A 12,684-nucleotide genomic window follows, 5' to 3' on the forward strand; every position below is an offset into this window, starting at 1 on the left:
GATAGGCGAATATATTATTTACACGAATTTAAAAATGTTGATCTTAACAATAAAATAGAAAAGGGAGTATTCACTACAAAACTGGATAGTCTTAAGTGTATATCTGCTGAACTTGTTTATTATATTGTAGTAAGAGTTCGAAGGCAAAATAAACAATACTTCAATGTAATATTAATCAAGATGAAACCAAAAATGAAAATAAAATGGTGTACATTTTTTTTGTTTGTTTTGAAGTTATGACAGTGAGATGTTTTACAGAATGAGCTATGACTTTTGTGTGTAGTACTTTTTGCCTTCATGTTAAATAAAGTAAAATGATAATTAGAAAAGGCAAAAGTTGCTTTCACTTTGGTATATGCTATACTGAATTTTAATCTGTATGTTTTCGTGTTTTTGTATAAAATTTTAAACATGCATTTCGATATCTTTGCAACCTTTGTACCAAATATGGTCACTAAGCTCACTCTTGGAAACTTAAAATCGCTGAAAATTATCAGCTCAAAAAATTGCAATTAAAACAGATATCACCTGAGTGTAAAAACATGTAGACATAACAGGAAGACATTGTTGCCATTGAAGCATGTCTATAACATTGGAAAAGGTTTGTGAATTAAATTTTCAAGAACTTAAGAAAGTTTGTCTTAGATTTAGTGACTAAGTATATATATAGTTTTTTGTTTTGTTTTTACTTTTGTTGAAATACATGTAGTGTAGTGGTTTCTTTTTCGTTCTTGTAACTATAATTACTATTAATAAATTTAAATCAGATAACAGATGTTCACAGAAGTATTTCAATAGTCATATTCAGTTTGAGTTTCTGGACATTTCAAAGGCGTCATGTTTCAAACTTTCTATAAAAAATCATGTTGTTTACTTGTATGATTGATACAAAAATCCTCTGACTAAGAATATGATTTCTTGATAAAATATAAGACATAACAGTGAAACATCAACATTTTATTTGAAAGAAAACATCCACTTATATGTTATAACAGATCCAACAGTTAAGTAGCTGTCTTTGTAAGAATCATGCAAAATCTGAAATATGTGATACACCCCAAAAAAGGCTACATATTTTTATTTTTATAATTAAGTTGTTTTATGGGTCTATACTATGAAATGTGTAATTATTCATTCAAATCTGCCTGCTCTTAGGAGATAATCCACACTGAAAATACAGTAGATTCTAATGTATTTGAGCACCATTTACAGAGTTATCTCCCTTAATTTTGATATCTACAGTGCATTCTATATAATTTTTATCTCCTAAGAGCACGGATTATATGAAAAACCACATGTTTATTTCTGTTTACTATGACATTTCAAACAAAATATCAGAAATAAAAATATGTAGGCTTTTTACACATGAATCACATTTTGCATGATCCTTAGCTGGAGTACTACTTAAAAATACAAATTTATCAAAAATTACGTACAAACATGAGTGTCTATTTCAAAGAAACAGTATAAAAAGTGGTGTTGCATCAATAATCATGATTAACCATTTAATATTATTGAAATTTTCATTGTCAGTTTCACTTGTAAGATTTTCAGTCCATTTCAGTGTATAGGTTCCAATTCAAAGAGCAAATTACCAAGTCTATAGTTTTTAAAGAAAGCTTTCTATACAACCTTTATTACGCCTTATAGGGACGGAGCAGCAGCAAAATCGTACATATGTAAATCCCGTCAAAACATATATATCGCTCAGTGTAAAATCTTTCTGTCAGAAGTGGCATATTTTGGAAGGTGGATGTGATTGTTTGAACTTTAAAGGCAAACACATCATGTTTTTAAGGAAGTCTTGCATATTCCTCTTGGTTAAGACATCAGCAATGTAACAACATAACAGTGCATATAAAGTTAAGTGTAATTTGAGTAGAAATAGCTCCATCTCTCGCAGGCAAAGGTTGAAATAATATTAAATTTTGAATTAATCTGACTGCCCATTTTACAGTATATTAACAAATATGTTTATGAAATATATCAATATCCTGCAAAATGGTACAATCAAAGATAAAAAAATGACCAAACTGTACTATGGCCTCCACAATTGGATTGTATATAATATCACAATAATCAAAAGGACGGATACAGAAAAAAAATATCACTCAAAATGCATTCCTGGAATTAACTATATGAGGTAAAACATGACTATAATTAATTATCAGAAATTTATTAAGTTCTGGACTTCACAAACAGATAAGAAACTGGTGTTTATCTTGCACAAACATATAATTTTCCATGTATATACAATTAATATAAAACCTTTAAAATATGAATTTGAAAACAAAAATTAACAAAATTTAAATGAAAAAACAATAAGATGAAACCACAAATGAAAAAAAGTTGATTTACAGAAAATCTCATGACTTCAAAGTTTTGATAATGAGAAGTTTTACTGAATGAGCAATGAATTTTATGTGTAGTATTTTTTGGCCTTTTTTGTCCAATTTTAAAAGTGGTAAGTAAGGAACTGCAAAAAAATAATACATCTACAAACAGTATGTGGTCTGAATTTTGTATACTTTATTCATTTAGCATGTTTTCACATAGAAAGCATGATCATATTGTTTTGTTTCTGTAAGGCATCATCTTTAACAAGCTTTTTGTATTTCTTTAAACTTGAAAGAGTAGTAATATAACTTTGAAATAATTTTTGGACAATAAACTATGAAAATTACCTTCATTGAAAATGATCTGATCTAAACATTAAAACATTACATTTAAAACATGGTCCTATTATTTTTTCAATCAAATATCACAGACAATGAATTCAACAACAAATATAAAAATAGTCATTTTACAAGTACATGTACACAAAATAATACATATTTATCAATAAATGTTGAAAATAAAAAAATCATACATTTTCTCATAACAGCATGAATTTCTTGGAACCAGCCAAGAAACTATTCTTTGTACAATAATGTATTGCATTACTCATCAAAGGTTAAACCAAGACTACTTTCAACACTTTTAAAGGGGATAAGATATCTACTGTGAACTTAAAAATAAGAATATATAATAAAATAAATAAGCGAAGATAAGTAAAATATATTAAATTGAAAAATCAATTACCTTTTTTCAATTTTCTTTCATCTAAAATTTGGAAAGAACAGAGAGACTGTGCAATTAAATAAAATCAGATGGATAAGAAAGGGTTACCACACATTCTCAAACCCCATATCAAATTGCCTACATCAACTAAAACAGTAACTTCTACTATTTCCTGTAACATAGTTTCATTTATTTGAATTTATCATAGAAATTGCATTTTTTTAAAAAATAATACATAGCAGTATTTCTATAATAATATGAAATTAAAAGAAAAAAACTGAATACTTGCCAATATGATTTAAAGCGTTTTAATGCTCATCTTTTGTGCATACTTTAGATTATTTTGACATATCTAACAAACTGGCGAGGTGTACCTTTCCTTCCATAAAATGATTGAAGGCATCATTACACTTTAAAAGTGACCAACTTTAATGTAACAATAACATTTATGCTATTTTTTAAATATCACATCTCTAGCAGTATTGCTATAAAACTTTAATTTCAAGCCATTTAATTGGATTTACACGGCGTCATGTGATGTCACTTCTTAAGTGTAACTCCACCTTAAAGATGAATGGAGTAAGAAAAATATAATCTGATGTATATACAACCCTGAGAACGCAACTATTCGCTAATATTGGGCAAAATCTACTCAGCAACAAAACATTGCTCTCTTTTTTCAAATTAATTACTTTTGCCATCTAACAATACCTACTATCACACAATACAGTAAACATATTAATTTTCGCAGTTGCTATTTTTTGCAGATTCTGCCGAATGAACATATTTGTGGGTATCAATTATTGCGGTGTCAAAAAATGGTTAGCGATATGTTGTGTTAACAAATCCACTTTGCGAGTACTATTTTTTGCGGATTTCTGTCCACCACTAAAATAGTGAAAATTTGTACACTGCGAACATTAATACATTAACAGTAGTAATTGGATCCATAAATGGCAGTGCACATGTACTACACAAACATTAAATATTTTTTTCTTAGAATTCAAAGAAGTTGTTTTTATCTATTAAGAATTTTATGAAAAAGTAATATAACTAGTCTAAAATTGTATGACTGAAAAGATTTTGACATAAAATTGACTGATCTAACATATCAACGTATGGTTCAACTATAAAAAAAACTGCTTTTACTTGGGGTTTCCAGAAGTAAAGACTATTTTTCCCCTCTTCATAGTTTTTTCTGCATTATTTCTTTCCTTTAGGCTCTTCAAACTTATTTGTTTTATTCAGGATTTTCATTAAGTTTTTACTCATGAAGTAGGGTTTTTCTGGTGATCCATCATGCATCTCCAAATCTTCCACTGGAAAGATAATATAATGTACAAAATCATTATATTGAAAGTTTTCTAGTGAGTCCATGAGTAAATATTTCCCATTACATATGATATTAGAATAACAAAAGCTACATTACAGGTACCGGATCTGACCAACTTATTGGTTGTTCCAAATACTTTAACCAAGCAGACTAAATTAGGAATAGGTATTTAGGCCTGAAGAGTAGATTTCATACAGAGCAAATCAGTTCTGCAGAGGAAATTTGATAACAGAAGGAGAGTGTTTATCAGCAACTTTATTGTTTTTCAATTGTTCTTACAGCCTGATATTTTCAATCGCAAGCTACTGTCATAATACAAAATATGTATTGACAATATCTAATGACAACATTTCGTCAACTGTGACATTGCTGTAACAGAAAAACATCAGTCTTGAACATCTCAGAACTAGAAATGCCATTATTTTGTATTTCTCAAAAATGCATGTGACTTTGTAACCACTGGGCGGTGATTAAATTTCTTTGAGAGTTTTCCTTTCATTTTACATTTTCGAGTTTTCCACAGATTTCATAGGAGAAAACAATTATCCTCCAATGCTCTAGATAATTACAAGATTTCTCCACTCTTGATAGTTAAATTTAAAATTTAACATACTCATTGAAGCTACTGGGTTGAAATCTAAAATTTAACAATCTCAAGTGGAGAAATCTTGTAATCCCTTGGAGACTGAAAGAAAATCTTCTGCCATGTGATGGAGTGATATAAAATAAATCAGAAAGTGGTTCAAATATCTGCTGAGGAGACAAATACTTAACAAAACAGAGAAAGAGGACATCTATCATCATATTATGATCTGGTGGAAATATATGGGCAAAATCAAGACTTATCAAAATTGGTTATTAGGTCCCAGTGCCACATAACCTTAAAACATTACTTTGGTCCAAAAAACTTCTCAACTGTCATTAAAGTCATCAGCTACAAAGACTTTGATTGGAGTTACCATGGAAATTAAGAATATTCTCAGACTTAAGTATTTTTTTTCCTTTTGTGGTGACAGGGCCTGGTTTGAGGAGGCGATAAAAAACTTACAGAAACAGAGGAACAGTGTATCTACTGCCATGTTATAGACACTGAAGAATGTACAGGAGATGATGAACATTCCTATCACCACAACCTACAATATAAAAAACAATGTATTGTACTTAAATATTAATTTACAACTGTGATATTTAAAGACTTATAGTAGACTTGTGTCAAATCGCGGATTATGAACGCAACATAAATAACATAAAGTAATTTGCAGCTGCTTAGAAATTTTATACTTTTGAAAATCATTCACCCAACGAAGTCTTGCATACTGCAAATTCTGAAATGTTTTCATTTATTAATTTCATACAAAAAATACATATGACTTACTTCCAAAAACTTGTGTCAACAAAATAAAATTTATAGAATGTTTGCTGGAAGATTATCCTCAAAAGTGCACAAAATAAAACTGATATTTGGCCAAAATTACAAAATACAATAGATAATGTAGACAAGAATTTTAAAGTAGCTGTCTTTGTTAGAATCATGCAAAATCTGAAAAATGTGATACACCCCAAAAAAGGCTACATATTTTTATTTGTGTAATTAAGTTGTTTTATGGGTCTATACTATGAAATGTGTAATTATTCATTCAAATCTGCCTGCTCTTAGGAGATAATCGACACTGAAAATACAGTAGATTCTATTGTATTTGAGCACCATTTACAGAGTTATCTCCCTTAATTTTGATATCTACAGCGCATTCTATATAATTTTTATCTCCTAAGAGCACAGGTTACATGAAAAACCACATGTTTATATATGTTTACTATGACATTTCAAACAAAATATCAAAAATAAAAATATGTAGGCTTTTTACCCATGAATCACATTTTGCATGATTCTTATCTGGAGTGCTACTTAATATCTTATTTAATTCTTGCCTATATTTGGTTAGCATAGCATAAAAACATATCAAATGGATAGACTTATAAACATCCCGTTCCCAAAAGTATACATACTAATTTGTTTTAGTAAATTTGGTCCTGTTTAAAGAAATAATCCAACTTACCACAACTGGTGTAAGGAAATAATTCAGTGTTGGATTGTAATTCTGAAAGAAGTCTATTCCTCCTGAGAACCAGAAATAAGCCCCAACACCTGTAAAACAAAAACATTATTCTTATTGATTACACAACATCAAAGTAAAGAGTAAGGAAGCAACAATTTGATTTTTATGGAGGGGGGGGCAGGGTCAAATTTGAAATAAAAGGCAGAATGATGATGTACACAGCAAATATTTTTCACGTGAAATTCATGCTAATCGAGCTTCACATGAAATTCATGTGAAATTCACATGAAATTAACATGATTTTCATGTGAAATTCACTAACACAAATTTCATGTGAACATTTCTTGTGAATTTCACGTGAAGGCTCCATTCACCTGAATTTCACATGAACTCTGCCACTTAGTTTATTTGCTCAATTCAGGTGAAAATCATGTGAAATAACTTTGCCTGTGTACGGTTAAAAAATTCTAAAATGATCACATTGGTAAATCCAGGACAGGCTAGATGAAAAAAAAGTCAGGTAAGAAAATTATACTGAAAAAATCCAGGACACAAAATTTGATCTTAGAATTTTAAACAATCAAATGTGCCATACATGAGAATCATATGGTTTGCAACAAATGAATATCATATGAATTGGGTATGATATGTTAATCATATGTTTCCATTTACATATGATTATTGCATGACTATCATATGATAATCACATATCATATGTTTTTCGCTGCTGTAATATAAGGATCATAATATAATAGGTTAAACCCTAAACACTCCCTAAGAAACATATGAATTCAAACACTTAAGCCCTTTCATAATTTTTGTCAGGCCACTTAATATTTATTTCCAAAATGGTAAAATTTGTTCTGATATACAGTTTTTATGCATTCTTCTGTTGTCGTGGTCTGAATTAAGTATGGGTCAAAATGTACAGCTTTGGTAAGGAACTGTGGGTTGTCATGGTCTGATGATTTAGGGTCGAATTGTTTGGTGTTGATAAGATGATTATGCCATTTTAGTAAACATTCAAGGGCCATGTTTTAACCATCCCTTTCTAGGAAAAAATTAAGATCCGATTTGTATTTAATCATCCAAGCTAGTTAATGTTTCCTAGTCCAGTGTGGTTTTCAACTGCATTATTAAGTATACAAGAATGGAGTTGCAATGACGCTATTTTTAAGCTCCAAATTTTACCTGCACAAACTATACGTTGATGGTTTCTCTGGCCATAAGTATACTAAACCCACTTTTTTTTCTTGATAATATAACCATTAACCCTCCCTTCTAGAGTGTATGATTATAATACATTTCCAAACCAAAATTATTGCAAATCATGGGTAGGGAAACTTTTTAAAAATTCCAAATATATTTATTTTTGCATTTTTCCAAACCATTAGTCACATTGATATTTTTAAAGTTTCAAACATAATAAACATTTAAAATTATGAAAAATCATATTTATGATATTGACAAGGGAGATAACTCACCAACAGCAGCTGTGACTAGAAGTTTACTGATAAACAGGACATAATCACAGACCTTGTCTAAAACTACAGCTCTGCAAAATAAAGATTTAAATTGTAATTCAGTCTAAAACTAAATCTAAACAAAATGAAATAAACTTTGACTATTTTACATCAATCATAACTAATTATACAAAATGATATGATTATCAATAGTTTGGTTTGTTCTTACAAATACATCACCCCTTTCCTGAACAAAAAACTTGAATGAGTTCAATCTAGGATACTCCTTAAAATCTCTATCTTTGATTATTTCCCTTTACTTCATGCATATCTATTAATTATGCTATAAAAAACTTCAATATAATGTTTCATCCAGTTTCATTAAATTCAAGGCACATAGAGGAACAGACAGACAGAAAGATGACCAGATAAACAAGTGGTTTCCTAATAACACCCAATATTTGCATAAGCAGTATAAAAATGATAAAAGAAAAAATAAGAAAAAAAGATCCAGAAAGTGTAGTCAATAGGAAAAAGAATGGATATGAACAAATGCAACATATATATCCTAAATACAAACTACTTTCAGCAATCACCAAGGATAACTTTATTAAAACCTCAGTCAGTCATGGGGAAACTACTAATCACTGAGGACAACTTTATTAAAACCTCAGTCAGTCATGGGGTTATTACTAATCATCGAGGACAACTTTATTAAAACCTCAGTCGGTCATGGGGTTACTACTAATCACAGAGGACAACTTTATTAAAACCTTATCAAGGAATTTAAGTATAACAAGATAAAAACACTCCTCCAAAGACAAATCAACACTAAATGGGAAAAAAAGTATACATCGGCTTACCATCGGCTTACCATTGCTTATGGGGAGGGAATCTAATCCTTCAAACTTACCTTACAACATTTCGTAATAATAAGAAAAATGCCTCTTTAGCAGCTGAACAGAAATTTCTACCATATACAGCAGTCTGAAATTAGATCAAATGAAAATAATGCAATCTTTGAATATCAAGACTGATTCATATTTTGAATATTTCAGGTGACTAATTAGTGGAATAACATGATTTCTTACATAAACATAGAACTACAATGATCTAAAAAGATAAACTTGAATGTTACACAAACAATTTGTATAAAGGGTACAATTATTACATCATAATTGAAAATAGAATTATTACATCATTATGTTTGATCAATTTAACACTAAAGACTTTTGTTTTCATTACTCTCATTATTTTTTCACTTTTCACATATTTGGGGGGGGGGGACATTTTAAGTGACAAATAATTTAAAAACCCATATATTTTGCCTTCTTTTTATTTCTTAAATTAAATTTACTAATTTCTATTTCAATGAAAGATTATGAATGTAGAGTCTTCAACTAAATACTGATTTCTGTAAGTATGAACTCAAAATTTCTAAAAACTATACAACTGGTTGCAATATTGTGTAAAAAAATAACTATCAAACAACATAAAGATGACAAAAGGCAAAAATCACATTAATTACACTTACCATGATGTAGGCATTTCTGTTCATGAACTTGACGAATTTTTCTAAACACCAGAAACAACACTTTAAACATCTGTAAACAGAGAAAAATGTTAAGTAGCAGTCTTTGTAAGAATCATGCAAATTCTGCAAAATGTGATACACCTCAAAAATATTTTTATTTTTGTTATTAAGTTGTTTTATAGATCTATATGATGAAATGTATAATTATTCGTTCCAATCTGTCTGCTCTTAGGAGATAATCAACATCGAAAATACAATAGTTTCTATTGTATTTTACTGTCATTTACAGAGTTATCTCCCTTAGTTATGAATTCTACAGTATATTCTATATAATTTTTATCTTCTAAGAGCAAGGGTTATATGAAAAACCACATGTCAATTTCTGTTTACTATAACAATTTAAACAAAATATCAAAAATAACAATATGTAGGCTTCCCAACCATGAATCACACTTTGCATGATTCTTAAGTGGAGTGCTACTTAATATTTAAAAAAAGAATCAATTGTAAATCATCTCATAAAAAGTTTAAAGTTTAAATTATATTTAATCAGAAAAAAAACAGAACTGGGAGAACAAAATAAATACCTACAAATATTTAAATTAAATTTGGTTATAGGTTTGGAAGGCAAAACTAGAGCTCACGTATCAAACTCTGCAATATTTATTCCAAAACAGCCTTCCATGTCATAATAAATTCTGGCAAAATATTTTGTTACTAAAGTTCTGGATTGAAAACTACCATATAACCTTACATTGCCAGATCCTTAAAAACTACATCAAAGCAGTATTTGGTGACATCACAATGACTCAATAATGACAAAAAAGTATGTAATGTTTGTATGCTAGGATTCCAATATCATTTGAACTTCAAAATATACCATAAGAAATAAAAGAAAGTATATTGATATTTCCACAAAACAAAAGGCCTGAAACAAGTGCTGGTGAATCTTCTCCTTTAACCAAAAATGCTATGCTATGATTATAAAGCTAAACATGACTTACTTGACAAAGAATTTAGCCACTGGATTTTCCTTTCCTTTCAGTTTATGATCAAGGTACTCCAAGAAAAGTCTGATAAACTGTATTATAGCAATTATAAGGGATCCAAATGCCAAAGTTCCCAGATGGTACCTTAAAAAAATAATACAATACTTCTCATACGTTTGCTCAAAGCAATATTTCAGATTATTTGTCAACAGATAAATAATTGAAATTGGTGAGGCACAACCTGAAAAGATATTGATTAACAAATACTTTGAATATAGAAGTTCCTTAATTCAAACCAAAAAGTTTGGACATTTAACTTGAGAGTAATTTACATGAAAAAATGAACAGCAAAAGATGTACACACAATTGATGTTACCCTATTTCAATTAATCAAGTCTACTTTTAAAAAAGGCAATGAAACAATGTCATGCCCTGTTGAATATCCATATTTTTTTTTCTATCTTCTGATTGTTAGAAATTGACTGTATTATTCTCTCCTGTTGAAATTCAGTCATGTAATATTCATTATAAAAAAAAATACAGTAAATCCTCTCTAAACAAAACCAAAAAATGAAACCAGCTTTAAATTCTTTTGTATCAGTTTAATTGTATTTTGAACCTTTATAAACCAAACACCTACTGTAAACATATTAATTTTTATGGTTGCTAATTTTGTGGATTTTTTCAAATGAACATATTTGTGGGCATCAATTTTTATGGTTTCAAAAATCAATATTAGAGGTATATGGTATTAAAATCCATTTCACAGGTACTATTTTTCATGACGTTCTGTTCAATACGAAAATATCGAAAATTAGTACACCACAAAAATTAATACCTTTTACAATTTCTTAACAAATTCTACGGTCCAAAAAGGTTTCAGGTTAGACAGATTACAATGTATATATTTTTACTACAAAATGGCATGACATTTTATAAGGATAACAAAGAAATAGAATTGTCAGAAAGAAATAATAACATTGTCAATATTCTTACATCATAACTTACCTTAAACTTCTATAAAAGGCAGCCGAGAGTGGGAATGCAGGGATGTCTTTAGGCTTTTCAAAGGCCCAGTAATATGAGGCAAATGAACCCGCTAGAGTCATTTGACCGAGGGCAACAATGAAGTTCATCAACCATAAAAACATAAACAGCATGAATACCAACACTGGTATAATGTACCTAAAAGTTAGAATATATAGGATGAATTTTTGATTTGCTAAATTAAGTCTGGGTCCTGCCTCATGAAAAAATTTTTTGGACAATCAATTAATTAGCAATTTGTTATTTGAAGAAAATCTCAAGGATTTTAGGAAAAGTCTCAATTTAAAATTTTCTACAAAAACAGAACCATGACTGACATGTGATAATAATATTCTAACGAATTCAAAATTTTTAAAAAGTACATCATTTCATATTCATATTTGTTAGAAACTTTAAACCTCAGAAATATAACAGACAAAACACTAATATTACTGTATAGAGGGTCATTTTCGTGGATGCCAAATTTTGTGGTAAAGGTATTATATTTTCAGGGTCTCTATCATTTGTGTCCATAGATACAGGAGGTACTGTATAATATCTGATTCTAAATTTTGTAAGCTTTTATTTTCATGATTCCCAAATTACAAATATAGCAATAATTTGGCTACTTACTCCTCTCCTCCGTATTTCACAAAGTCACAAACTTGTCCAGCTGTGGAATCCTAGAAACACAAATAGTTTACATTTTTCATAAATATATTTTTATCAATACAATAATGGTAAAACATAAGCTTCATGAAACAAGGTAAAACAACACTATAAATACTAGGAATGTTTTGTGGTATGAATTAAATGTACAGACAGCAGACTTATGAAGGTCAGTGATTTTTTAGTCAGCTTAGAATTGCAATATATGTATGCATTTTAAGGAGGTAGACCTGGGGTAATGGATATTACACATGAAATCAGTGATATGTTTGTATCATATTAAACTTCACTAAAGTATTTCAAGCTTTCATTTGAAACAGAATGAAATCAGTCCAAGTTACTTTGATGCTTACATGAGATTGATGTAAAATGCTGAATACAAACGTTCCAATGATTTAAAAGAGTTGTTTCCCTTATCCTAGGTCTACCTCCTTAAAGGACACCTGAGTGAAATTTATGTGAGTTAACTTTAATATTGATGTGATGTATTGCTTTATATAAATAAAACTTCAATTGAAATCTTTTCATTATGCCAATTAACGTACTCAAATTG

General features: G+C 29.3%; 1 protein-coding gene across 4 annotated transcripts in view; it reads right to left on the reverse strand.

The window, feature by feature from the left end:
- Positions 1 to 941: 941 nt before the first annotated feature.
- The window catches only part of LOC148611593 (choline transporter-like protein 2), a 39,138-nt gene continuing 27,395 nt past the window's right edge, over positions 942 to 12,684 (reverse strand). For all 4 annotated transcript variants that reach the window (XM_088592298.1, XM_088592296.1, XM_088592297.1 and 1 more), the window contains 9 exons: positions 12,096 to 12,145; positions 11,445 to 11,621; positions 10,452 to 10,580; positions 9,448 to 9,517; positions 8,827 to 8,900; positions 7,935 to 8,005; positions 6,451 to 6,539; positions 5,442 to 5,526; positions 942 to 4,379 (listed from right to left, as the gene is read on the reverse strand). In XM_088592298.1, coding sequence (XP_088448424.1) covers positions 4,264 to 4,379; positions 5,442 to 5,526; positions 6,451 to 6,539; positions 7,935 to 8,005; positions 8,827 to 8,900; positions 9,448 to 9,517; positions 10,452 to 10,580; positions 11,445 to 11,621; positions 12,096 to 12,145 — 861 coding nt within the window. In that variant the 3' untranslated portion in view covers positions 942 to 4,263. The remainder of the gene's footprint in view (positions 4,380 to 5,441; positions 5,527 to 6,450; positions 6,540 to 7,934; positions 8,006 to 8,826; positions 8,901 to 9,447; positions 9,518 to 10,451; positions 10,581 to 11,444; positions 11,622 to 12,095; positions 12,146 to 12,684) is intronic.

Source organism: Perna viridis, chromosome 7 (genome assembly GCF_037379345.1).
Source record: "Perna viridis isolate PV_CMFRI_1.1 ecotype Kerala chromosome 7, ASM3737934v1, whole genome shotgun sequence".
NCBI lineage: Eukaryota > Metazoa > Mollusca > Bivalvia > Mytilida > Mytilidae > Perna > Perna viridis.